The sequence below is a fragment of the Cervus canadensis genome, chromosome 10 (assembly GCF_019320065.1).
Source record: "Cervus canadensis isolate Bull #8, Minnesota chromosome 10, ASM1932006v1, whole genome shotgun sequence".
Taxonomy (NCBI): domain Eukaryota; kingdom Metazoa; phylum Chordata; class Mammalia; order Artiodactyla; family Cervidae; genus Cervus; species Cervus canadensis.
Genome location: NC_057395.1, coordinates 16,673,058 through 16,696,520, shown reverse-complemented (window position 1 = coordinate 16,696,520; position 23,463 = coordinate 16,673,058). Strand labels below are relative to the sequence as shown.

The window sequence follows — 23,463 nt, the reverse complement described above, 5'->3', positions numbered from 1 at the left end:
GGGCGTGGCTCTGCTGGAGGCTGAGGCTCTGAGACGTGGTCCTGATGCTCCAAGTAGGAGATGACGTGAGCGAGGAGCCAGGGGGGAGAGGGGGAGGGAGGGGAGTGTTTAACTCTTGAGAACGCAGAACTGGCCAGGCGTGGTGACCGGTGGTACAGGCTGAGGGGAAGGGAGGAGGAAGGGGCGGCTCCCAGGATTCTGGCTGAAACCTCTGGGCGGGGGAGAGAGGGAGCTGGACTGGGCCTGGGCTGGGCGACTCCCAGCCCAAGCCGGGGTGCAGTGCTTTCTCTCTCTGCAGCCACTGGGCTGAGAGAGAGAGCGTGGCCTGTGTGGAGGGAGCAGCTCTGGCCTGAGAGCCACTGGTGCCCCACGCAGAAGAGCTGGCGAGCTGTCTGCAGAGCGGAGAAGGGCTCTGAGGAGGAGGGCAGGGCTGGAGGCCTCGCTGCTGGCAGCCATCAGAGCGGGTTTTCCTCCTTTTTTCCCTTTTCACTGCTGTTTACTCATGGGAGAAAAGAAGCAAAGCTTTGAGAGCAGGGACTTCGGAAAGGCAGAATACCTGTGTTTAGTGTGGGGACTGCAGAGAGTTCTCACTGGAGAGCTCAGAAGGCTGGCTGCACTCCTCTGCGGGAGCAGGGAGGCAGGGTCTGGCTTTAGAAAGCTCAGGAAGGTTTGGGTACCAGACTGAGTCAGTGATTTTTTTTTTTAAGACATTCCGGTCAGGCTGCTTATAAGCAAACAGACTAGCTTACTTTTTATTTTTATTTTATATTGGAGTGTAGTTAGCACTCCAACATTAACAATGTTTTGTTAGTTTCAGGCGCACAGCAAAGTGATCCAGTTATACGCATATGTATCTATTCTTTTTCAAATGCTTTTCCCATTTAGATTATTGCAGGATGTTGAGCGAGTTCCCCGTGCTCTGCAGTAGGTCCTTGTTGGTTATCTGTTTTAAATGCAGCAGTGTGTATGTCTGTAGAGCAGTGTATATGTAGACATAGCTTATTTGTGATCAGAGCTGCAAATGATGAAATGAAAAGTGAAAGTGAAAGTCACTCCGTCGTGTCCAGCTGTTTGCGACCCCATGGACTGTATAGTCCTTGGAATTCTCCAGGCCAGAATACTGGAGTGGGTAGCCTTTTCTTTCTCTAGGGGATCTTCCCAACCCAGGGATCGAACTGGGGTCTCCTGCATTGCTATCTGGGCTATCAGGGAAGCCTGCACAAATGATGAAAAAATCCCAAATTGGACCTTAATATTCAGTTCTTTTTAGAAAGATACTACACAGTATCAGTTCAGGTCGTTGAAGCATTACTATTTTTTTTTAAAGTTTTATTTTGTATTGTGGTATACTCAATTAAGAATGTTGTGATAGTTTCAGGTAAGCAGCAGAGAGACTCAGCCAGACATACACATGTCTGCCCTCTCCCCCAAACTCCTCTCCATCCAGGCTGCCACGGAACATCGAGCAGAGTTCCATGTGCTATGCAGTCGGTCCTCGTTGGTTAACCATGCTAAGCGTCTCAGTGTGCACATGTCCGTCCCAAACTCCCTGACTGTCCCCCACCCCCGTCCTCCCTGCCCCACCCTGGCGAGCTTAATTTCCTTCTCTAAGGCTGTGTATGTCCGCTTTGTGAGCCCATCTGTATCATTTCTTTTTAGACTCCACATATAAAGGATATCAAACCATATTTCTCCTTCTCTGACTCACCTCACTCAGTATGGCAGTCTCTAGGTCCATCTCTGTCGCTGAAAATGGCATTATGTCATTCTTAATGGCTGTGAAATATTTCATTGTGTATAAAGACATCACTATTTTTTTTTAAATTTGGAAAATCATCCTTGCTAATGACAAAGGGATAGCAGAGAACTTAGTTTGACAGAGCAGTTGCGCGGAACACCCACAGGAGACCTGGTAGAATTGTGTGTGAGGCACGTCTCCCCTCTCTGGATGGGCTCTTGTTCTGGGATCTCTGGAGCCCCGACAGCCCAGGAGAGAATTCAGAGGGCACTGAACTTCCATGGGAGAAAAGTCACATCCTTGTTTTGACCAAGTTCTAATAAATTTTGTTTTTATTATGAATGACGTTTTCAGAAGACAATATTATTAGCGGTATTGTTACCATTAGCAATCACAGCTCTTTCCATATTGTATTATAATTGTGGCAGATACTTGAAAACATCACGTGTGTTCATCACTGCTTTGCGTTTATAGATTGTTATTGTTCAGTCGCTCAGTTATGTCTGACTCTTTGCAACCCCATGGACTGCAGCACGCCAGGCCTCCCTCTCCTTCACCAGCTCCCAGTTTACTCAAACCCATGTCCATCAAGTCGGTGGTGCCATCCAGCCATCTCATTCTCTGTCGTCCCCTTCTCCTCCTGCCCTTAGTCTTTCTCAGCATCAGGGTCTTTTTCCAATGAGTCGGCTCTTTGTAGGTGACCAAAGTATAGTAATAGCCAGTGCTTTATTGAGCAAGTATATCCATTGCTGTACCACAAATTTTAAAAACACGATCACTGTGCTTCAGAATAATTGGTTTTCTGTTTAGTCACATGCATTGTGTCTCCATGCATTAAAAACATTATTATGAGGTTTCATCAGCTTCACCACCGACCCAGGAGGTCGCGTCACTTGAAGGTTAATAACCCCCTGCTAAGATCCTGTAGTTGTGGCATGCTACCTCCACCTGGTGGCAGCATATTCCTTAAAGGTTAAATTGATAACATAGAAGAAACTTTTAAAATAACATATTTGGATATGGTTTTCAAAACCTTTTTGGCCACAGCCCACAGTAAAAATTATGCTTTATATCATAACTCAGTACACTCATACTTAAGTTTCACAAAACAAGACTTAACTTTACCATGTGACACATTGATAGCTTTTATCCCATTTCTGTTTCCTTAAAATGCTGATTGCAACTCATTAAACTGTAATTATGTGGGTAACACTGTGCTGTTTGGCATCGTAGGAGACCATCTTTTATCATACTTCACGATTTATTACCCAGACCAGAGTTCACTTATTCCCAAACATTTTCAGGGACAGAATATTTACATTTAAAGTAACCGTCAACAAATATGAGTGTATCTTTACACAGTATTTTAAAAATTGTTTATCATTGATATGTGCAGTGAAATGAACGGATTTCACTTGTATCACAAGACAGAACAATCCCATCACCACCACGCAAGCCAGTCTCTCCCTAGGCAGGCCCTGTGCTGATTATTTTGACCATGGATTTAACCTTGTTTTTCTAGAACTTTATATAAATGGAACCGTACAGTTCTCATTTTAGCCTCACTTTGCTCAGTGCAGTGTTACTGAGATCATTCCATGTTGAGCAGGTCAGTGGTTTGAAATATACCACAGTTTGTATTAATATATTCTCCTGGTGAGAGACCTCTGGGTTGTCTTCCATTTTGACTCTTGAAATTAAAACTTTCATGCGCATTTGTATACATGCCTTGGTGTGCACGTGTTTGGTCTCCTGCAGGTAAATACCCGAGGTGAATTGCTGGCGCAGATGGTAAATAAGTGTGTTTAACTATAGGAGCAGACAAACATTTGCCAAGGTGGTTGATCCATTCTCCGCTTCCACCAGCAGTGTGTGAGTGTGGGTCGCTCCCGTCCTTACCTTACGTGTGATGTGCGTCAGTCTTTATCACGCTGTCTCTGTGTTGGGTGTGTAGTTGTGTCACTTAGTAGTGAGTGTTAATTTGCATTTACTTGATGAATGATAATGTTGAACACTTTTCCACGTGCTTATTCACCAGTTGTTTATCTTTGTCATGGAGTGTCTGTTCAAACTTGAGTTGTTTTTTTAACATCAATTTGTAGGAGTAGTTTTTACATGTTTTGGGCACAAGTCCTTTATCTCATTCATACGCATTTATGAATATTTTCTCCCAGTCTGTGGCATACGTATCTTATTTTATTAATGGTGTCATTTGATGAGCCAAAGGTTTTTAATTTTGATCAAGTCCAAGGTAGTGATTTTTTCTTTTATATTTAATACTTTCTGGGTCTTGTCTAAGAAATCTTTTCCTACCCCAAGGTTGGGAAGATAGGTTTTGTTTTTTTTTTTTTTAATATTTAGGTCTGTGATTTATCTCAAATCAGTTTCTATTTATGGTGTGAGGGTAGGTATCAAGTCTCATTGTTTTTTTTTTTCCATATTATGTCTCATATTCTCACTATTTGCTGAAAACATTTTTTTCACCATTGAATTATAACACAGAATTTTAAAAAAAAAAACCTGTTTTGCCAAAGGGCTACAAAATTGAATTCTCCTGCTGGCCATAAACCAACCAACAATACTTTTCTAAGTTAGTTTAGTTCATCCATTTATCTTGAGATTCTCAAATTACTTTATTCACATAGTGTGAGGTTTTATGAAGCTACATCTTTTTACAGGATCTGTAGCCATGCCAGAGAGCTTCTGGCTCTGTGGCTTTTTAAATTAGATTGAAATTAGGTAAAATTAAAAATTCAGCTTCTCAGTCTCAAAAGCCACATTTCAAATGCTCAGTAACACATGAGGCTATTTTCTTCCCTATTTATCAGTGCAGATAGAGATGTTTTCATTTCTTCCACAGTACTAGATAGCACTAGCCTATAGAAAAAGAAAGACTGGTTTTATGCAGATTTAAGGCATAATTTAGTGAAACTTATTTAGTTTTGATACTGTCATTCAGCATCTACCTTGCTTGTTTTCATCCGTCTGTGCTTCTATTTCTACTCCAAGATGTATGGTCCTGACCAGTCCTTTTGTTGGCCTGATAATGCAGTTACTTCTGTCTGCTCTCTCCCACCTGGAAAAAGGAATCTCCCTGTGTGTGTCTGCCGGACTCCTTTTCTGCAGCCTACCTGGCGCTGACCTTTTTAACTCTTCTCAGTGTTACTGCTGAATTTCTGGGCATCCTCCGTCAAGCTATAGTGCAGAGATAGGTATTTTCTCTTTCCTGTCCTAATTAAAATTAAATTTCTCCCTGGCATTTCTATAATAAATATTAAAATTGCAAAAAGCAACAAGTTATGAGTTCTGTCATACCCCATATTAACGTCTCTGTCCAGCAGTGAACTTAGCTGCCATTTCATCATGAGCAACCACGTAGGAATTTGTGAGCTTTTCTCTCATTGTTCACTGGGTGTGAGCTGTCTCTCATTAATGTCTTTCAGTGTGGGAACTTTGCTGTCCTGGTGGATCTTCACGTATTGCCGCAAGGTTCAAGCAGAGATACTAGCTGGTTTTCTGAACAGAAAAAAGAGGTACCAGGAAACTTTTCATTATTTTTTTAAATTGAAATGTCATTGATTTACCATGTTTCAGGTGTACAACAAGTGATTCAGTTATACACACACACACGTATATTCTTTTCAGATTCTTTTCCATTATAGATTATTACTTGATACTGAATATAGTTAGTTCGCTGTGCTATACAGTAGGTCCTTAAAACTTTTCACTATTTTAAATGCAAGGAGCTGCTCTTAAAAGGAACATTAGCTTTTTTCCCAGCTCTTATTTTCATTAATGGACAGTAAATCTTGAGTGCTATTTAATCCTTGAAGAAGAATTGTCTTTCCCACAACAGACATATGCCTGCTTTTTCTGTTGTTGTTCCTTCAGAAACTGAGACATCCATCTATTTCATATATTTCAATTGCCATTCTAGTATTTAAACCAGAAATTCTCCACCTCTTTGTTGGAAGGGAAAGGTTCTTTTTATTTAAAAAAAAAAAAAAAAAAAAGACGACGACGAAGAAGTTAAAGTGACTTTTCCAGGTAAGCAGGGATTGTAATCCTCACTGGTCGTAATGGATGGGCCCAGCCCCTGGAGCAGGAGTGGGGCTGACACAGGCTGGTTTCTCTCACCTGTCTGGAATCTTCTGTACCACATGGTCCTTTGGCAGAAGTATCGGGATGGCTGGCAACAGCCCTCTTACAGCGGCCAGTGGCTAAGCAGGTGGTCGGTCAGTAAAGCAAATGGCTGGATGACAGGATTGTGGTGTTGGACCTCAGCCACCTCCTCTGTGGATGAAGGCTCCTCCCAGACCCTGGCTGGCTGAGTCACTCTCAGCTCTCAGTTTCTGAGGTCCCACCAGGCACTGCTGTGGCAAAGGCAAGAAGGTGCCCCAGCTCTTGTCACATGCTTGGCTTCCTTCTCCAGACCCCTCTTTATGAGCGAGCCGGATAGTGAGCCTGTGGCTTTTACATAACTTTCCAAATGTAACAGCCCTTGGTATCGTCCATGATATTTGTTGGTCCCAATAGCTTTTTAGAGCTAGAAATAAATTTTATTACAAGGTGATATATGGAGAAAAATCTAGTGATGGTGGTACTTTTTAGTACCACTTTTTTACCCCTTTACTGTGATAACTGTTTTCAGTCAGCTTTTGGAGATAACTAGAAATCTCCCAAAAGAAAATTTATAAGTAATATATTTTCAGTCAAAGGATAATATTATTAGGACTATGTTGTCCTAATTTTTGCTAAGGATACCCAGTGACCTGAAACTGGGAGCAGAAAGGCACAGAGTTCTGTGTGATGGGATTTATCATGCTAGTGGCATGAGGTGTTGACATTATCATTCAGGTAAATAGCCCTGGACCATGCTCTGCAGGACTTCATGTTTGATAGGCCATTGCCTGCTCCTCCAGTCCACCTTCATGTCATTCCAACCTTTGGCTTCTCAACATATGTCCCCATGATTCAAAACAGTTAATTCATCCCCCCAGAGTGACCAATATGCACCCGTGGGGACCTCACCCAAGAAGTTTAACTTACATTAGCAGCATCCTAGAATCCACCATTCCAGGCCCAGATTTTCCTCCATTCTCTCCCAACTCTGCCGCCTCAGCTTTAGACCTTTTGTGTTGACATGCTGTCAGTTTTGCCAAGAGTCAGTTGGTTTGGAAGGCTTTACAATAAATCTGTGAGTACGTGACTCACTTCCCAGCCAAAGCGTGAGCCCAGACTTTTCCAGGGTGCCACACGCAGCTGTGCTGCCCTGCCTGCGCCGCTGTCGGGCCGCAGGGCGTGCCTTAGCGAAGGGACTCCGCGCGCGCTGGGCCTGCAGGGCTCCGCCGTGGGCCGTGAGCGGGCTCTCCGCACAAATCCAAGGAGACGCTCTGTGGCCTCTACCTCACGCTGCCTCTTCAGAGTATGCTCGCTGACGTTAACATGGATCTGGGGTAATGTGTGTGTGTTTAAGAAAAGAGAAAGGCTAGTTGAGGATGTGACTTAACCTATGTTCAGTGTCCCAGGACTTTTATCTTTTTTAAATCATCAGATCATCTCAAGATGGGGATTTCATGAGCAATCAGTGTGATTGCATTTTAACAGTCACTTTGAGTAGTGAAAGTCTTAAGAATATCCTGTTCCTTTTCAGAAAAAGGACCTCATCACATGTGTTAAGCATGTGTTTATTCTGAGTCCAGCCTGAGTAGTCCTTGTACCAAACAGTTGAACTCGGACTGCTCCCCTTGTAAACCTGGGAGGCACACGTGAACCCCTGGTAGCCTGGAGATGTCGGGTACAGCTCTCTCTTGCTCATTGATTGGTCTTCCTGCTGCCCCTCGTGTTTAGGTGGGAGTTTGTCTTTCCTTGTCTTGCCCTGGTTCTGAAGAGAGCAGTGCTTCGCCAAGTGTGCTGTGGTCAGTGACTAGGGGACCTTGATACAGCACACACAATCCACCTTCCATTTGTCAAACCTGACTCATGGAAGGAAAACCCCGTAACTGCAGGGAGAGAGTTTGTGTATATGGGCCTTGGCTTTATTTTTGTCCTCCTATTTTTAGTTCTGGCCTTATAGGGCATTTATGGCCAAATTTTAACAATCCTTGTTTCCATGTATGTCTTTCACATATTTTCTAGCTCAGTCATCATTGAACCCTGCATATGAAGCAAAATTCTTTAATTGTTAAAACAACAGTATGAGCAAGGCTGCCTTTCTGTTGCACGAACAATGCCAAAACCTTCAACTGTAAATGAATACCTCTGTATTCCACAAGGCGCTGCATCTTTGGGATGCAAAATGAGATCAGGAAGGAGGAGACCAGGGTTTGTATTTTACTGAGAAACTCACGTTTGTAAATTAAGTCAAGTGTTTTCTTGACTACTGTTTGAGGAGTACGTGTATTTGCAACAAAAGAAAAGCTTGGCTCTCGTTGCCCTTCAACACAGCTTACAGCTCTGTCCTCGTTTTAATTTATGAAGATTCTAAGAGATCAACCTGAGATGGCATTGCGAGAAACCAGTGAAACAGGTTTGAGGTGACCTGGAAACTCTGAACCTTCTGCAGAGTCCTTGGGAACTGAACCAGAATTATCCATCCTTACACACCAGTTCTCAATCTGGGTTAAGAAATTTAGATTTGGGAGCAATTTTATTTTCCCTTTCCCCACATCAGATTATATTTCTCTGATATTATAGCTAACGTGAGCAGTGTCATCCCATTGTACAGTTAGGCTTTAAGTTTTATTTTTCTTTTTTATAAGTAACACTGATATGTTAAAAACAGTACAAATTTGGGATGTTGACATTCAATTAAAACCATGTTTTTCTGTTGCCTAATAAATATTAATTTACTTTTGAGCAATATAAGAAGTTAAATTATTTTTTACTGTGAATAGGTGAATAGAGAGCAGTTTTCACAGAAGCTTATACAATATCATCAACAAGCCTACGGAAGAAAATCAGACTCTTGATTTCCAGTTCTCTGTTCAACTCACCATCAGTGCTGTTGCTTTTCAGTAGATTTGTAAACCCCAGAAACTAATGAATTATGGTGGTTAGATACTAAAGTTTTTTTGAACCAAGTTTTAAAAGTAGGAAATTTTTGTGTAAAAATCACTGTCTCTAGTTCCTCTTAAACCAGAAAATCTGGTGACACTGTGCCGTGTGTCCCAGCATGAAACCTCAGGGTGCTGCCCCTTCTGGCTGGCTGGCGGTCCCTCTGACTGTGCCCTGACTCTTTGACTCCTCCCAGTCTGCAGTCCCTGGCAAGTGGGCCCGTCTCTGGGGCTCCCGCTTGTAGCCAGAGCTGGCTCTGCTCTGTCTTCTACTTGTCATAATCCCACTGGTTGAAATTTACATGAAAACAGCTTTTCCCTCTCTGATTTTGTCACCTCCTTGCCCTGATTTTTACGTTGGTGTTTTTATCTTCCTTTTAGAAATATGAAACTGAGGCAGAGAGAAGTGAAGAGAGGCAAAATATATTTCTTAGATCACAGAGTAAGCCAGCATCATGGTTTCAAGCAAAGCCTAGTGGCAAATTTAAATCTGCAGCATTAGCCATGAACACATGTAAATGCCTTTATTCATAGCTAAATTAAAAAGCAAACAAAATGAAATGTTCGATTTTGGCTTTTTCATATGCATGATACTGAATTTTTGCACTGCATTAAATTAGAAAATTATATGTAATTTTTTTATTTACTTTAGGAAGTCTGTTTACTGTTAAAAGAAACCATTGATTCAAGAGTGAAGGAGTACTTACAAGTTCGTAAACAGCACAGGCCATCAGATACAGAATTCACAAGATCCAATCCCTTGTCCTTAAAAGGTAGGCATGAACTACTTTGATTTCGGATAAAATTTCTGCTTTGTAGAGATGGCAATTATGTTTGACTCTGACTGTCAGAGTCAGAGTTGTGTTTTTGTGTAGTGATACATTTTAAAAATATAGCCTAATGAAGATGCTTTGTTTGGGTAAAGAAAATTAACCAAAAAGCCCTAAAGGGCTTTTAATGGTAGGCAAAATATTTAAAAATAGAAAACACAACATTCCTAAGGAAACTATAAATTCTTTAAAGGATTTTTTTTTTTTTTTTTAACAAGTAATACTTGATTTGGGACTTTATGCTTTTCTAAATGCTTTCATATATGTCACTATATCAGAGGTTCTCAGCTGGGGGTGGTTCTGCCCCGGGGGACATTTGATAATGTCTGTGACAGTCTGGATTGCCATAACTGGGGTGGAAGCCAAGGTCGAGAGCTGTTGGCCCCTGGTGGATAGGGGCCAGGAATGCCACTAAATATCCTACAGTGCACAGGGCAGCCCCCCTCCCAACCAGGCAGTGTCCCCCAAATGCCAAGTGCACTGAAGCTGGACTATCCCAACCCCCTACCCTAATACCCTGTTACCCTGAGAATGGTAACATCTTTGAGTTATGGGTGAAGAAGCAGAGGATTGTGAGGTTAGGGGGTTGCCTGAATAAAATGTCATCTTCTTGAGGACCAAGATCATCTCCTGTATCTGGCATCTTTCCTTCCCCTCTCCTCACCCCCGACACTTAGGCCATGCCTGATGCAGAGATTTGGGGATATGTTCAATGAAGGGCTTCCCTGGTGACTCAGACGGTAAAGCGTCTGCTTGCAGTGTGGGAGACCTGGGTTCGATCCCTGGGTCAGGAAGACGTCCTGGAAGAGGAAATGGCAACCCACTCCAGTACTCTTGCGTGGAAAATCCCATGGACGGAGGAGCCTGGTGGGCTGCAGTCCATGGGGTCGCAAAGAGTCGGACATGACTGAACAACTTCACTTTGACCTTTTCACTTTCAATGGAGGAGGACTTGGGTGACAAGTGGCAGAGCCTGACCCCTCAGCCCAGTGTTCTCTCCACTCTGTCATCGCTGTGTTTTTTAAACTTTTCAAGTTAGCGTTTCATGGTACTCTGTTGCACAAATACAGTCAATCCATGTTAATCCTCAGAGGTCAGTATTGCATTGCCGTGAACTAGATTATGCTAATGCAATAGTTCTTTAGGGAAAGGACGGTTAACATCCTCCCCTTTAAAGGCAGACTCAGTCTGCACCGTGTACTTGGGTACAGCTGGTAAGGAGGCAGATAGAGTTTACTCAACACAGAGCCTCAAACAAATAGAATTTTCAGTCCAAACACTATTGTATTAGATGACGCTTTGTGGCATTTTGCTTAGGAACAGTTGAAGTCTTGGGAAAAGCTGCAGTAGATGTGGTGAGTGGCCCTTTGTAGTTGAGACAGAAGGAAAAGCATCAGGGAGAGCTCTGAGAGCCCAGCTCCACTGTGGTCATGGCTTGGCCAGCACCGGTTCTCAGGTGGCCCCTGCCCTGGTCGCCTCTCCTCCTCAGGGAAGCGCTAACTGCTCACTCTCCCAGCCTCTCCCCCAGACGGGGAAGTCACAGTGTTCTGACCTCAAGATGAAACCCAGAGCCTTTCTTGGGCTCGTGGGGGCAAGATGTTTGCTTTAAACCAGAAAGGTGATCTTACTCTACTCAAAATTTTGTAACCTGTTTTTTTCCACCTAATGTGATGTAAAAATCCTTGATTCACTTTTGGCTGTGCCGAGTCCCGGGTGTTGCATGGGCTTTCCCCTAGTGGCCGCTGGGCTCCCCACTGGAGCACTGCGCAGGCCTCACTGCGGAGCCTCTCCCGCTGCGGAGCCTGGGCTTCGGGCGCTCGGGCTCGGTAGCTGCGGGCCGCGTGCTCCGGCACACACACAGGCTCGGTAGGCGTGGCCTACTGGGCGTGCTTGCTCTGAGACACGTGGGACCCTCCTGGAGCAGGGGCTGGACCCGCGTCTCTTGCGTTGGCGGGTGGATGCTTTAGCACTGAGCCACCAGGGAAGCCCCTATAGAAGTCCTTTAAAACACATGTGTCACCATTTTTTAAAACTTAACAGATAAGAAGTGGTGTCTCATTCTCATTTTGGTTTGCATTTCTTTAATAATTAGTGATACTGACCATCTTTACATGTATTTATTAACTATTTGTGGATCTTTGGAGAACTGTCTGTTGGCCCATTTTTTAATTAGGTGGTTGTAGGAGTTCTTTATATTTTGTGCATATTAATCTCTTATCAGATATGATTTGCAAATATTTTCTCCCATTCTGAGAGAAATGGAGAAAGCAAAGCCTTTTCACCATCTTTATAATATCCTTTGACACAAAAACATTTTTAATTTTAATGTAACCAGTTGATGTCACATCCATGAAATCATTGCTAGATTCAATGTCATGGAGATTTCCCCTGTTTTTTTCTTCTAAAAGTTTTATAGACTACTCTTAAATTAGGCCTTTGATTCATTTTGAGTTAATCATTTATATGGTTTAAGTTCAGGATCTGACTTTGTTCTTTAACTATCTAGTTTTCCCAGTGCCATTTGTTGAAAAACCTGTCCTTTGTCCCACTGGGTGGCCTTTGCATCATTATTGAAAATCACTTGACCACAGTTATAAGACTTTATTTCTGGACTCTCTCTTCTGTTCCGTTGGTCTGTATGTCTGTCTTTATGCCAGTACCACACTGCTTTGATTACCATAGCTTTGTAGTAAGTTTTGAAATTAAAAAATATGACGCTTCCAACTTTGTTACCATTTTTCAAGGTTTGTTTCGGCCGCTTGAGGTCCACATCACTATTTTTAATAACTACATAGAAGTCCATCAAGTGTCCACAGTCTCATTTGTCATTGGGACTTTTGGGTTGAATCTAGTACTTTTGCTGTTGTAAACAGTGGACAGTGGACATCCTGATGATCTAGATATTTGCACACTTCAGTTTCTTTATAATGTGTGTCTGTTTGTTATTTGACTGTGTCAGGTCTCAGCTGCAGCATGAAGCGTCCTCGTTGCATCATGTGCAGCTTTTCCTGGTGGTGCTCAGACTCTCCAGCTGTGCTGTGTGGGCTCAGTAGTTGGACTTAGTTGCTCCTTTGCATGTGGGATCTTAGTTCCCCAACCAGGGCTAGAGCCCACATCCCCTGCATTGTGAGGATTCTTAAGTACTGCACCACCAGGGAAATCCTAATATTTCTGTTTCATGTTCATACTTGTATTGGTTTGTAAGAGCTCATTAACTAAGGATATTCATACTTCATGTGATATAGATATTGCAAGTAATTTGCCTCTGGCTTGGTTTATTTAGCATACAACTACAAACACGAAACCTCTTTTTGCCTTCTGGAGCCTCTGAAGTGCACTTGTGGGATGAATGCCAGGCTTCCCTGTCGGGGATTAGTTGTGTGGTTGATGGCTGGAGGGAGGCAGGGGCTGCTGATGCAAGTGCTGCTCACTCTTGGGTGGAAAGGCTGTGTGGAGTATCCCTCTTGGAAAGTCACCTCAGCGTGACAGCCCGTCTTCCTTCTTTCTGCTTCTGGGGACAGATGGCCTCCGAGCACGCCTTCAGTAGCCCCCACCTTAGGTGGCCCCCTCTCTGCTGCCTCCGGCCAGCCCTCGGCCCCGCCCCGCTGGACACTGGACGCCGGCAGCCGCCCCCTCGCTGGTGCCCCTGCGTCCGCGCCGGCTGACGCGCCCCCTGCGGTCAGCACTCGAGTTAGGGTGAGGCCTTCCCGTCACAGCCTCGTCTTGCGTACAGAGCCCTTCGGGATTTCCCCCGGGCTGCAGGGTGCGGGCCGGTACTCTGAGGTGACCGCCTCTCCAGCCTCATCTCTGCTGCGGCACACAGCCTCGGTCCCCCTCTGGCACTCCCCCGGGGGCCTGCGCCCGAGCCGGCGCCGGCCCTCCCCGCCCCTCTGCCTCCTGCCGCTCTCCTCCCTGGGGAAGCGCATCCTCGTCCGCAGCCCCCAGGCGCCAGGCCCGCGAGCACCCTGTGCTTTGGTTCACACCATTTGATTCATGTTCATCTCTGCAAATGGGTCAGTCGCCTGAAAACAGGTTCTGCCTCTTTTATGATCCATAGCACATTTTCTGGTTGTTAAGAGCTGTTTGTCCAGGTGACGAGTTACATGCATGGATATAGCTTTCCTCTTCCCAGGAAGGCCAAGCCTGCCGTAACTCACCTCTCCTGCCCTGTCTTCTCCTGCGGCTCCCTTTTCTATTTCCTGCAAACCTCTGTGCCTTTACATTTTCAGGTTTCTCTTTTGTCCAGAAAGCTCCTGTTATGCAGCTTTTAAGACCTGACTCAAATACTCCTCCAAAGTCTCCCTCAGTTTCCTGTCCTCCTTGCTCACAGCACTTTATAACGTTGGCCACTGTATTATGACTGTGATGTAATCATTTTACCTGTGATTTCATTTCTCCCTCTCTTTGGTGGTAAAGATTGAGGGGTTGTCACCCCACAGCCTTTTTTTTTTTTTCTTCAGATTTCCATGCTGCTTAACTCGAGAGCAGAAACAGATAACTCTGCTTCACCTCTTTGCAAACTGTTCATTTCTAAAAGGTCAGAGTGCTGTCCACCCTTTTCTCCCCAAGGCTGCCTTCCACAGGGGCCAAGGCTCATCATCTCCTGGGCGAGGTTCGCCTGCCAGGACGAAGTGGGCACACACGGTGATGCGCCCATCCAGGCTGCTTATCATCAGCATCGCTCGGCTGCTCCCGAGTCTTACCTTAAATACCTCTATTCAGAAGCGCGTTCAAAGCCCCGAGCCGTAAGGAGAGCCTTGCCTGTTCCCTCCTCAGTGTTCCACCCTGCGTCTCGTGTGCCCTGAAAACAGAGTTGCTCTGACTGTCTTGGTGGCTTGGGTGAAAGTTGTGTGGTTTTTGCTTTTGTGTAAATTGGCTGTCTTCTCTCATGCACATGAGTTTCTTGCCTTTCTTATTTCCAGATCTGAGTAATGATATTGTGCTTCATCCTGGGGTAGACACTTAACACATGATGCTGGGTGAACTGAAGTCAGCAGGCTGCTAACTTTGCTGATTGCTCTAAAAAAATTAATATGTTTCATGCTCTGAGTTTCATGCTCTAAGTTATCCTTATTAAAAACTAACATAAATGACTTTGGGGCCATTTCCTTAATCATCAAATACTGAGGAATACAGAGACTACTGACAAAAACTCGTCAGCAAACAGCATAGCATAGACATTTGCCAACAGCGTCATCCTTCTTAAGTCACCTGGAATAACTTCAGTTGACTTAGTAAAATTAACGTTGGAAGAAAGTTTTCTTTTTAAGACTTAACTGTCAATTTCTGTCAACTCCACCTCATTAATATTTTTCCTCTCAACCTTGCCAATATTGGGTGTTACCCGTATTTTTTTATTTTTGCCAGTCTGACAGGCCAAAAATAAAAGAAAAAAAAGTGTCTTGCCCTCTGATTTTTATCTTTCAGGTTTTATGTGTTTGTTACTGAGTTGTGTGTTTGCAGCCAATGCTTACCTTTATGCTGGGTCATTCACCTTTTTCAAGTTTTTCACTTTTTCTCAGTGTCACTTCCTGGTCAAGGCCTTACTTAATCAGCTCTTGAATCACTACCACAGCCTCCTGATTCCCCTTTCAGTTCATCCACATCTCGCTTCCAAACTGCTTCTAAAATGACGTTTTGAAAACAAAAATGTGATCGTCTTCAGCTTAAAGATTTTGCGGTCAGGAGCCTTAGTTGCCTAATGAAAAGAAAAGTGAAAGTGAAGTCACTCAGTCACGTCTGAATCATTGTGACCCCGTGGACTGTGGCCTGCCAGGCTCTTCTGTCCTTGAGATTCTCCAGGCAAGAGTACTGGAGTGTGTTGCCACTTTCTTCTCCAGGGATCTTCCCAACCCATGGATCGAACCCGGGTCTCTCACATTGCAGGCAGATGCGTTACCGTCTGAGCCACCAGGGATAGGCTTTATTTAATTTCATTTCTCCTTGAGACTAGCTGGCATCAGTCTGGCTCTTCAGTGGAGAAGCTGATGATTAAAGATACTATAGATAGTTCACAGGATCTACCTGTGGGAAAGCCAGGCAGCCTCAGCCTCAGGATGAGGGGTGGAACTTCCCTGGTGGTTTCAGTGGTTAAGAATCTGCCTTTCAATGCAGGGCCACAAGTTCAATCCCCTGTCGGGTAACTAAGATCCCATGTCCCACAGGGCAACTGAAGCCCTCGAGCCACAACTAGAGAGAATCCTGCAGGCCGCAGTGAGAGACCCCGAGTGCTGCAACTAAGACCCAACCAACACAGCCAAGTTAAAAAAAAAAAGAATCTTATGTTTTAAACAAGATGGGGGAGGATAGCTTTGGTCCATGAGCCCTTTCAGGTGCCATCTGCAAAGCTCAGGACTGAGCCTGCAGGAGCATGGTTGCCTGGCCCGTGGCCGCGGCGCTGTTCTTCTCTGAGCTCACCACAGATCCCACGGCCGCATCCTGGTTACCATGAGCCAGGGAGCATGAAATGCTTCACTGCTTTCACCTTGAAAAAGTGGGACTTAACAAAGTGTGGGAAGTTACCAAAGCACAGGGAGATGGCCAGAAGTTTTGGGAGGGTGGAAACGAGTTAGCGATGTCCACTGAAGGTTTTCTGTTGGCTTCCTTCTTCCATAAACTTCCGAACAGTGATGAGCTTTTGCAAGAACACAGCTCTCCCAACTACAGGTGAAATATGCTCAGGACCTTCTCCAAGAAAGAGAAGCCAAGTCTCACATCCGAGCTCCACACCCGAGATTTCTGTGTGATGTTTATTCCTCTTTCCCGTCATTCAGAACCCATATTGTTTTATTTATTGGTTAAATGATGAAGCTAACTATTGCCAACATACCTTGAATAAAAAGCCAAAAAACTTACTTAATATGTAAATATATATGTGGTGGAGCAAGGAAGACAGTTTAGGAAGATGCTACCATTCTAACTTCTGTGGTCAGTTACATGAAATAAATAGTTGGTGGTTACAACTTCTTTCTTGTAAATTTATTTCATATTCCCTTTGTCTTTAGCCAGTAATTCAGCTGATCAGGATTCTTTACTTGGCAAGGTGACTGACAGCTTCCTTCCTAAGGGGTTTGAGCCCTCAGTGGTCCTGCCTTTCTGAGGCTGCCATTTGTTGTTTTTCAGTTGCTCAGTCGTGTCTGACTCTTTGCAACCTCACGCACTGCAGCACACCAGGCCTCCCTGTCCATCACCAACTCCCAAAGCTTGCTCAAACTCATGTCCATTGAGTCGGTGATCCATCCATCTCATCCTGTCATCCCCTTCTCCTCCTGCTTTCAATCTTTCCCAGCATCAGGGTCTATTCTAATGAGGCAGCTCTTCGCATCAGGTGGCCAAAGTATTGGATCTTCAGCATCAGTCCTTCCAATTAATATTCGGAACTGATTTCCTTTAGGATTGATTGGTTTGATTTCCTTGCAGTTCAAGGGACTCTCAAGAGTCTTCTCCAACACCACAGTTCAAAAGCATCAATTCTTTGGCCCTCAGCCTTCTTTATGGTCCAACTCTCACATCCATACATGACTACTGGAAAAACCATAGCTTTGACTAGATGGACCTTTGTTGGCAAAATATTGTCTCTGCTTTTTAATATGCTGTCTAGGTTGGTCATAGCTTTTCTTCAAGGAGCAGGCGTCTTTTAATTTCATGGCTGCCGTCACCATTTGCTGATTTTGGAGGCCAAGAAAACAAAGTCTCTCACTGTTTCCATTGTTTCCCCATCTATTTGCCATGAAGTGATGGGACCAGATGCCATGATCTTAGTTTTTTGAATGTTGAGCTTTAAGCCAATTTTTTCACTCTCCTCTTTCACTTTCATCAAGAGGCTCTTTAGTTCTTCTTCACTTCCTGTCCTAAGGGTGGTGTCATCTCCATATCTGAGGTTATTGATGTTTCTCCCTGCAGTCTTGATTCTAGCTTGTGCTTCATCCAGCCTAGCATTTCACATGATGTACTCTGCATGTAAGTTAAATAACCAAAGTGACAATATACAGCCTTGACGTACTCCTTTCCCAATTTGGAAGCAGTCTGTTGTCCCATTTCCAGTTCTAACTGTTGCTTCTTGACCTGCATAGAGATTTCTCAGGAGGCAGGTAAAGTGGTCTGGTATTCCTATCTCTTGAAGAAGTTTCCACAGTTTGTTGTGATCCACACAGTCAGAGGCTTTAGCGTAGTCAATGAAGCAGAAGAAGATGTTTAGTTTTTGTTAACTTTTAGCACTGGATGCACTCTGCTTGGTCAAGCCCATTATATTCCTTGTATGTTACCTGTATACCTTGTTGCTCCTCTTGTATACCATGGGCTAACATTTCAACCCCACTTTGGTCTGTTTGTCTAACGGCATAAGGAACCTGAAATAATTGCATGGCACTTTGAGCTTTCAGCCTGATCTTTCATATCATCTTCTCTATTCTGGTGTTTCCTTGAGTACTAAAGCAGCAGAATCATGGGGATGGAAAGGCAACGTTTTGCTGAGGTGGTCACTTCCCACTTCCACTCCTTGGTTCTGGGAACTGTGTGTTCTAGCCAGGGAAACATGGTGTTCTGCTGCTCAGAGCACATCATGCATCTTTTAGAACTTTCCCTAGTTCCACAAGCTTTCCTGCCTGCAGTTTGTATCACAAGTGAATTTTCACTAGACCTTTCTGCCATCATATAAGGCCAGCTCCGTTTGAGCCTGGCTTACTTGCTTGGTAGGACCACTGAACTTTGTGAACCCAGTGCATTATTTTATAAAATGAGTTTCTTGGTCAGAAGCACTGCACTGGTGATGGTGAGTGAGGCCTTCAGGAACCCCACCCACGTGGCAGAAACATGGCAGACTTGGAGTGTACATCCATATCCTGAATAAGGGTCCATTCCAATGAAGATAAACTATTGCCACCTCTGTGATGGAAGAGGTCTAATGTAATTTACCCTGCATGGCTGGCCATCTCCTGCCATGTGGAGTTGGTGGGCAGTCTCAGATTAATTGCACTTGGCAGGGCTCAGCCTCAGCACAGTTAAGTCCTTGTTGTTGAGCCCAAGTGTAATATTCATCCTTGCCACTGTGGCCACCTCCCTTATGAATCCTGGAGCAACCACTTTGGCACCTGTGAGAAGAGGCTGGCCAGCGCCCTTGGGGCAGGTCATCTGGTCCAGCTTATTATGAGATCCTCTTACTGGGGCTTTTCAGAGAATGTTCACATCAGATCCAGATATTCTCACACGCTGTCTAACTTTCCCCAAGATGTCCCTGTCCCAGCCTTTCTGTCCATTGCAGAGTAAATCTTTTCCAATCTTACACTCAGCAGCTGAGAAGACATTTTCACAGAGCTGCTGGGCCCTTTGTGAGATGACCTGAAGCCAGTTTCTGCTATCCCCCTCTGATGGGTTCCAGTGGCAATCAGAAACCCCAAGAATTAGCACTGTTTCAGAGCCAGTGTCTAGTCATCCTCAAAAGCTCTGATATTTCCCTTTTTCACTGTTGTGTTTAGTCGCTCAGTCATGTCCGAGCGGACTCTTTGTGACCTCCTGGACCATAGCCTGCCAGGCTTCTCTGTCCATGGGATTTCCCAGGGAAGAATACTGGAGTGGGTTGCCATTTCCTTCTCCAGGGGATCTTCCTGACCCAGAGATCGAACCTGTGTCTCCTGCTTTGGCAGGTAGATTCTTTACCACCAGCCACCCGGGAAAGTTTTCTCACTGTGCAAATGCCCTGGTAAACGGTTGCAGGCCCCGAGGGGAACATTGTAGAATGGACTTGCAGTGCTTTTGAGGATTCCTTATCAGCTTGGCACCGCATCCTGATTTACGGACAGGCCTCAGAGCGTCACGCCGTCTCCCCTCCGGCCTTGGCGTGTGCTGTCTCCTCCCCTGAAACCCTTCTCCTCATCCGCCCCTGCCTGCTCTGCGTCGCCCCGCAGGCTTGTTCTCCCACGTCGTGTCCCTCGAGGAGCCTCGTCTGACTCCGCGTGTCTTCTCTCTCAGGGAGCTTCTCGCGCTGTTTCGGCAGCCTGGCCAGTGGCATGCTCGTCACTCCCTTCTCCTGGGGGCGGGGGTCCTGCCGACGGTCCCTCAGCAGGAGCACACGTGGTGGAGGCGGTGAAGGAATGAGCAGAGGCTGCGCCCAGCAGTGTGTGTTGGCCCGGGCTTCCTGCTCTGCTTCCGTCATGGCATCTGTTGCCCCTTCATCGGAAGGCAGGTGAAAGTGGCCTGGGGGTTACAAACTGTTAGTGTTCCTCAGTTGGTCCTAAGAAAGTCAAAACTACATCCTATGCCATCCTAAGAGGAGCCTCAGTATTTCCCGTCCTTTCCGAGGCTAGCTGCCCTCCGGCCCCGCCTATCCCAGGTGACTTCCAGCATCACCACTCGTACCAGTTACTGTTGCTGAGAGTCAACCTGTTGGGCGCCAGTGCTGTGCTGGGACTTCCGTGTACCCACGCTGGATCCTCAGGGCTCCCCTTTCTAGCAGCATCCGTACCCTTGGTTCTGAGAAGGAGAACCAGACTCAGCACTCAAGCAGCTTGCCCAAGCTCTGATAACTGGAAAGTGTCAGTGGCATCATGAAAACATGGCTGTCAGGGTGCCAGCTTCTGCTCACTACTTTAGCGTCTCTGTTGGGGTGGCGGGATGGTGTGTGTCTGTTTTCTCTTTTAATACATTTTCCCTCTAATCATGAGAACAAAGCTGTTGAATCATGTGGAAGTCAGGAATAGCGTTCTATTTGAGCTACTATGTGGGAATCTTTGTTTTAGGTTTTTTCCCCCTCCTCTCTCTTAACAAGGTAGAAGAGGAGAAAGCAACTCCAAAAGAGGGCTCATCTTCCAGCTCCAAGCACTTACCTCAATGCATTGTCTAACTGTTCAGTACACTTTTGTGTTTGTAGAGCAATTCTTTTTTTTTTAACTTCCATTGTTACATTCCGTGTAACCTTTTTCTTGAGTTAACATCTAAGAAACCCAGTCCTTTGGAAAATGCCATAAAATAAATTAAATTTTCCTGGGCACTGTGGTTTCTGTCTGCCTTGGCTTTCGATTTGGCTTTTCTTCTAAGCTGAATGCTCCTCTAAAAATCTTAGCTTGAATCTCCAGCCAAAGCGTGTAGCTTGCTCTCCTGTGGCATCCGAGGCATCTTCCTCGAATGTTCAGGGCTGGGTGGCCAGACCCCCAGGGGGTGCTTGGAGGAGGGCACTTTACCACCATGTTAGGAAATCAGCGGGTGTTCGGACAACAGGAGGAGCACAAGAAAAAGACATGAATTGCCAAAACAAGCAAGTTCTTCCTATTCTTCCCTCCATCTGAGAAACGCTCCCCTCCTTTCCCCAACGACCGAGGCGTGGTCCCGCCAAAGAGAGCTTTCTCCCTGCTCCCCTGACACAGACATCATTGTGAGCCGTGCCCCCTCCTGTCCCCGGGAGCATGCATTCATCTTTGTGCTGTTTGTTTGGGTTTGTATTTATTTTCCCAGCCCACTGAAAAGCAGCACCTTTCACTATTGAAAAGAAATTTTGGAAGCAAAACCCTTTTCCCTTTGAGCCCAGCCCTTCCTCTATATAAACCATCAGTTTTTAGTGTTAGTAGCTTAGTTATGTTCTCCTCTTTGGGACCCCGTGGACTTTAGCCCTCCAGGCTCCTCTGTCCATGGGATTCTCCAGGCAAAATACTGGGGTGGGCTGCCATTCTGTCTCCAGGGGGTCTTCCCAGCCCAGGGATTGAACCTGGATCTCCTACACTGCAGGCAGATTATTTACCGTCTGAGCTACCAGGGAAGGCCTTCAGAGAGGATAGTGAAAGCTTGCTCTCTGAGACACCATCCTTACCCACTCACGTTACGATCCTTTCCTTACACATTAGGGACAATGAAAATCACTGTCTCTCTGATAGCTCTTAGCCCTGATGAAGCACAGACCCTGGGCAGAGAGCCCCGCCTTAGGCATCACCTTGGCCTGTGTTAACGTCCGCTCCTGCCCTCGTTGGCCGCGGGCCTGGAGCTGTGGGCAGCCGTCAGTGCTGCTCTGGAATGGGGCCTCTGACTTGGAAGGGAAGGAACCGGGTGCCCATGTGGTTTCTGCAACAGTAAAACAGCACAACAGATTTTCAAAGATCTGCCATTCTGCTAAATATCCTTAATATTGAGACATTTTTTTTTTTTCCTATTCACAGACGTTTACAATAGAAATGGATTTCCCTATATGTGTCCTAGGGCACCGTGGCAACATGTGTTTTCTCTTTACACATGTGTTTAAATAGCTTTGGTTATTATTTACATTTCTTCCCGTAATGTACTCCATCAAAACATTTGCTCAGCTTTCATCCACACATGAGAAGCTCACCAGGGCAATAATGGAAGCCAGTGCCCGTGAGGCCTCTGGGGAGTGTGCCACAATTCCAGCAGAGATGACTTTTTCCTGGAATTGGAAATTTGTAAAACTTGGTTTTACACTTTTTACCAAAAGTGTGCTAAAGCCGCCCTGACAGCACGAGAGGCTCTGCGTCCTCAAAAGCTGGGGAGACTGGGCCAACCGTTTTTGCAATAAATGGAAAGAAAGGCAAAATCTGTGAACTTTTACGCATTATGTTTCCACCTATAGTTACCTGTTGTGGACATTGCTTAAGTTGCAGTAACTTTTATTTTTTAATTTTATAAGAAATTAAAACACACAGAAAAACTAACATGCAAAGCTTCCAAAAAGCTTAGGATTCTTTTCACCACATCAAGAGGTTGTTGAGTGCCAATTTGAACTTCCTAGAAGACCTTTCCGTTGTTATATAAACTTGGTTAAATGGACCCTGCTGGCTGGTGCGTCAGCTGCATCCCCCGTGCACGCTGGCCTTCTTTCAGAAGTGCCTGCCGGCACACAGGAGATGCAGTGACTTCTCCCTCATACAGTAAAGTCTGAGTGGCCATTAGAAGATGTGCTCAGTCACCCAGTTGTGTCTGACTCTCTGTGACCCCGGGGACTGAAGCCCATCAGGCTCCTCTGTCCATGGGGTTCTCCAGGCAAGAATACTGGAGTGGATTGCCATTACCTCCATGGATCTTCCCGACCCAGGGACTGAACCCATGTCTGCTGTGCCTCCTGCCTTTGCAGGCAGATTCTTTACTACTGAGCCCCCTGAGTTGCCAGTCAGTCAGTTCAGTCGCTCAGTCGTGTCCGACTCTTTGCAACCCCATGAAACGCAGCACGCCAAGCCTCCCTGTCCATCACCAACTCCCGGAGTTTCCTCAAACTCATGCCCATCGAGTCGGTGATGCCATCTAGCCATCTCATCCTCTGTCATCCCCTTCTCCTCCTGTCCCCAATCCCTCCCAACATCAGGGTTTTTTCCAATGAGTCAACTGTTCGCATGAGGTGGCCAAAGTATTGGAGTTTCAGTTGCAGCATCAGTCCTTCCAATGAACACCCAGGACTGATCTCCTTTAGGATGGACTGGTTGCATCTCCTTGCAGTCCAAGGGACTCTCAAGAGTCTTCTCCAACACCACGGTTCAAAAGCATCAATTTTTCGGCACTCAGCTTTCTTCACAGTCCAACTCTCACATCCATACATCACTAACCATGATCACAGACAACTAGCCAACCTGATCATACGGACCACAGTCTTGTCTAACACAGTGAAACTAAGCCATGCCGTGTGAGGCCACCCAAGACGGACACGTCATGGTGGAGAGGTCTGACAGCATGTGGCCCACTGGAGAAGGGAGTGGCAAACCACATCGGTATTCTTGCCTTGAGGACCTCATGAACAGTATGAGTTGCCATTGCTGCGGTTCAAATTACTATGCCGGTTCCGTTGGGGCTTTTCTGGTGATGCAATCCCTGGCTCAGTGGTAAATAATCTGCCTGCTAAGGCAGGAGACTC

The 23,463-nt window shown here is 45.4% G+C and overlaps 1 protein-coding gene across 1 annotated transcript in view; it reads left to right on the top strand.

Moving 5' to 3' along the window:
• The window catches only part of LOC122448863 (SLX4 interacting protein), a 206,384-nt gene that overhangs the window by 129,461 nt on the left and 53,460 nt on the right, over nucleotides 1-23,463 (top strand). The window contains 2 exon segments of the mRNA XM_043480512.1: nucleotides 5,182-5,271; nucleotides 9,446-9,566. Coding sequence (XP_043336447.1) covers nucleotides 5,182-5,271; nucleotides 9,446-9,566 — 211 coding nt within the window.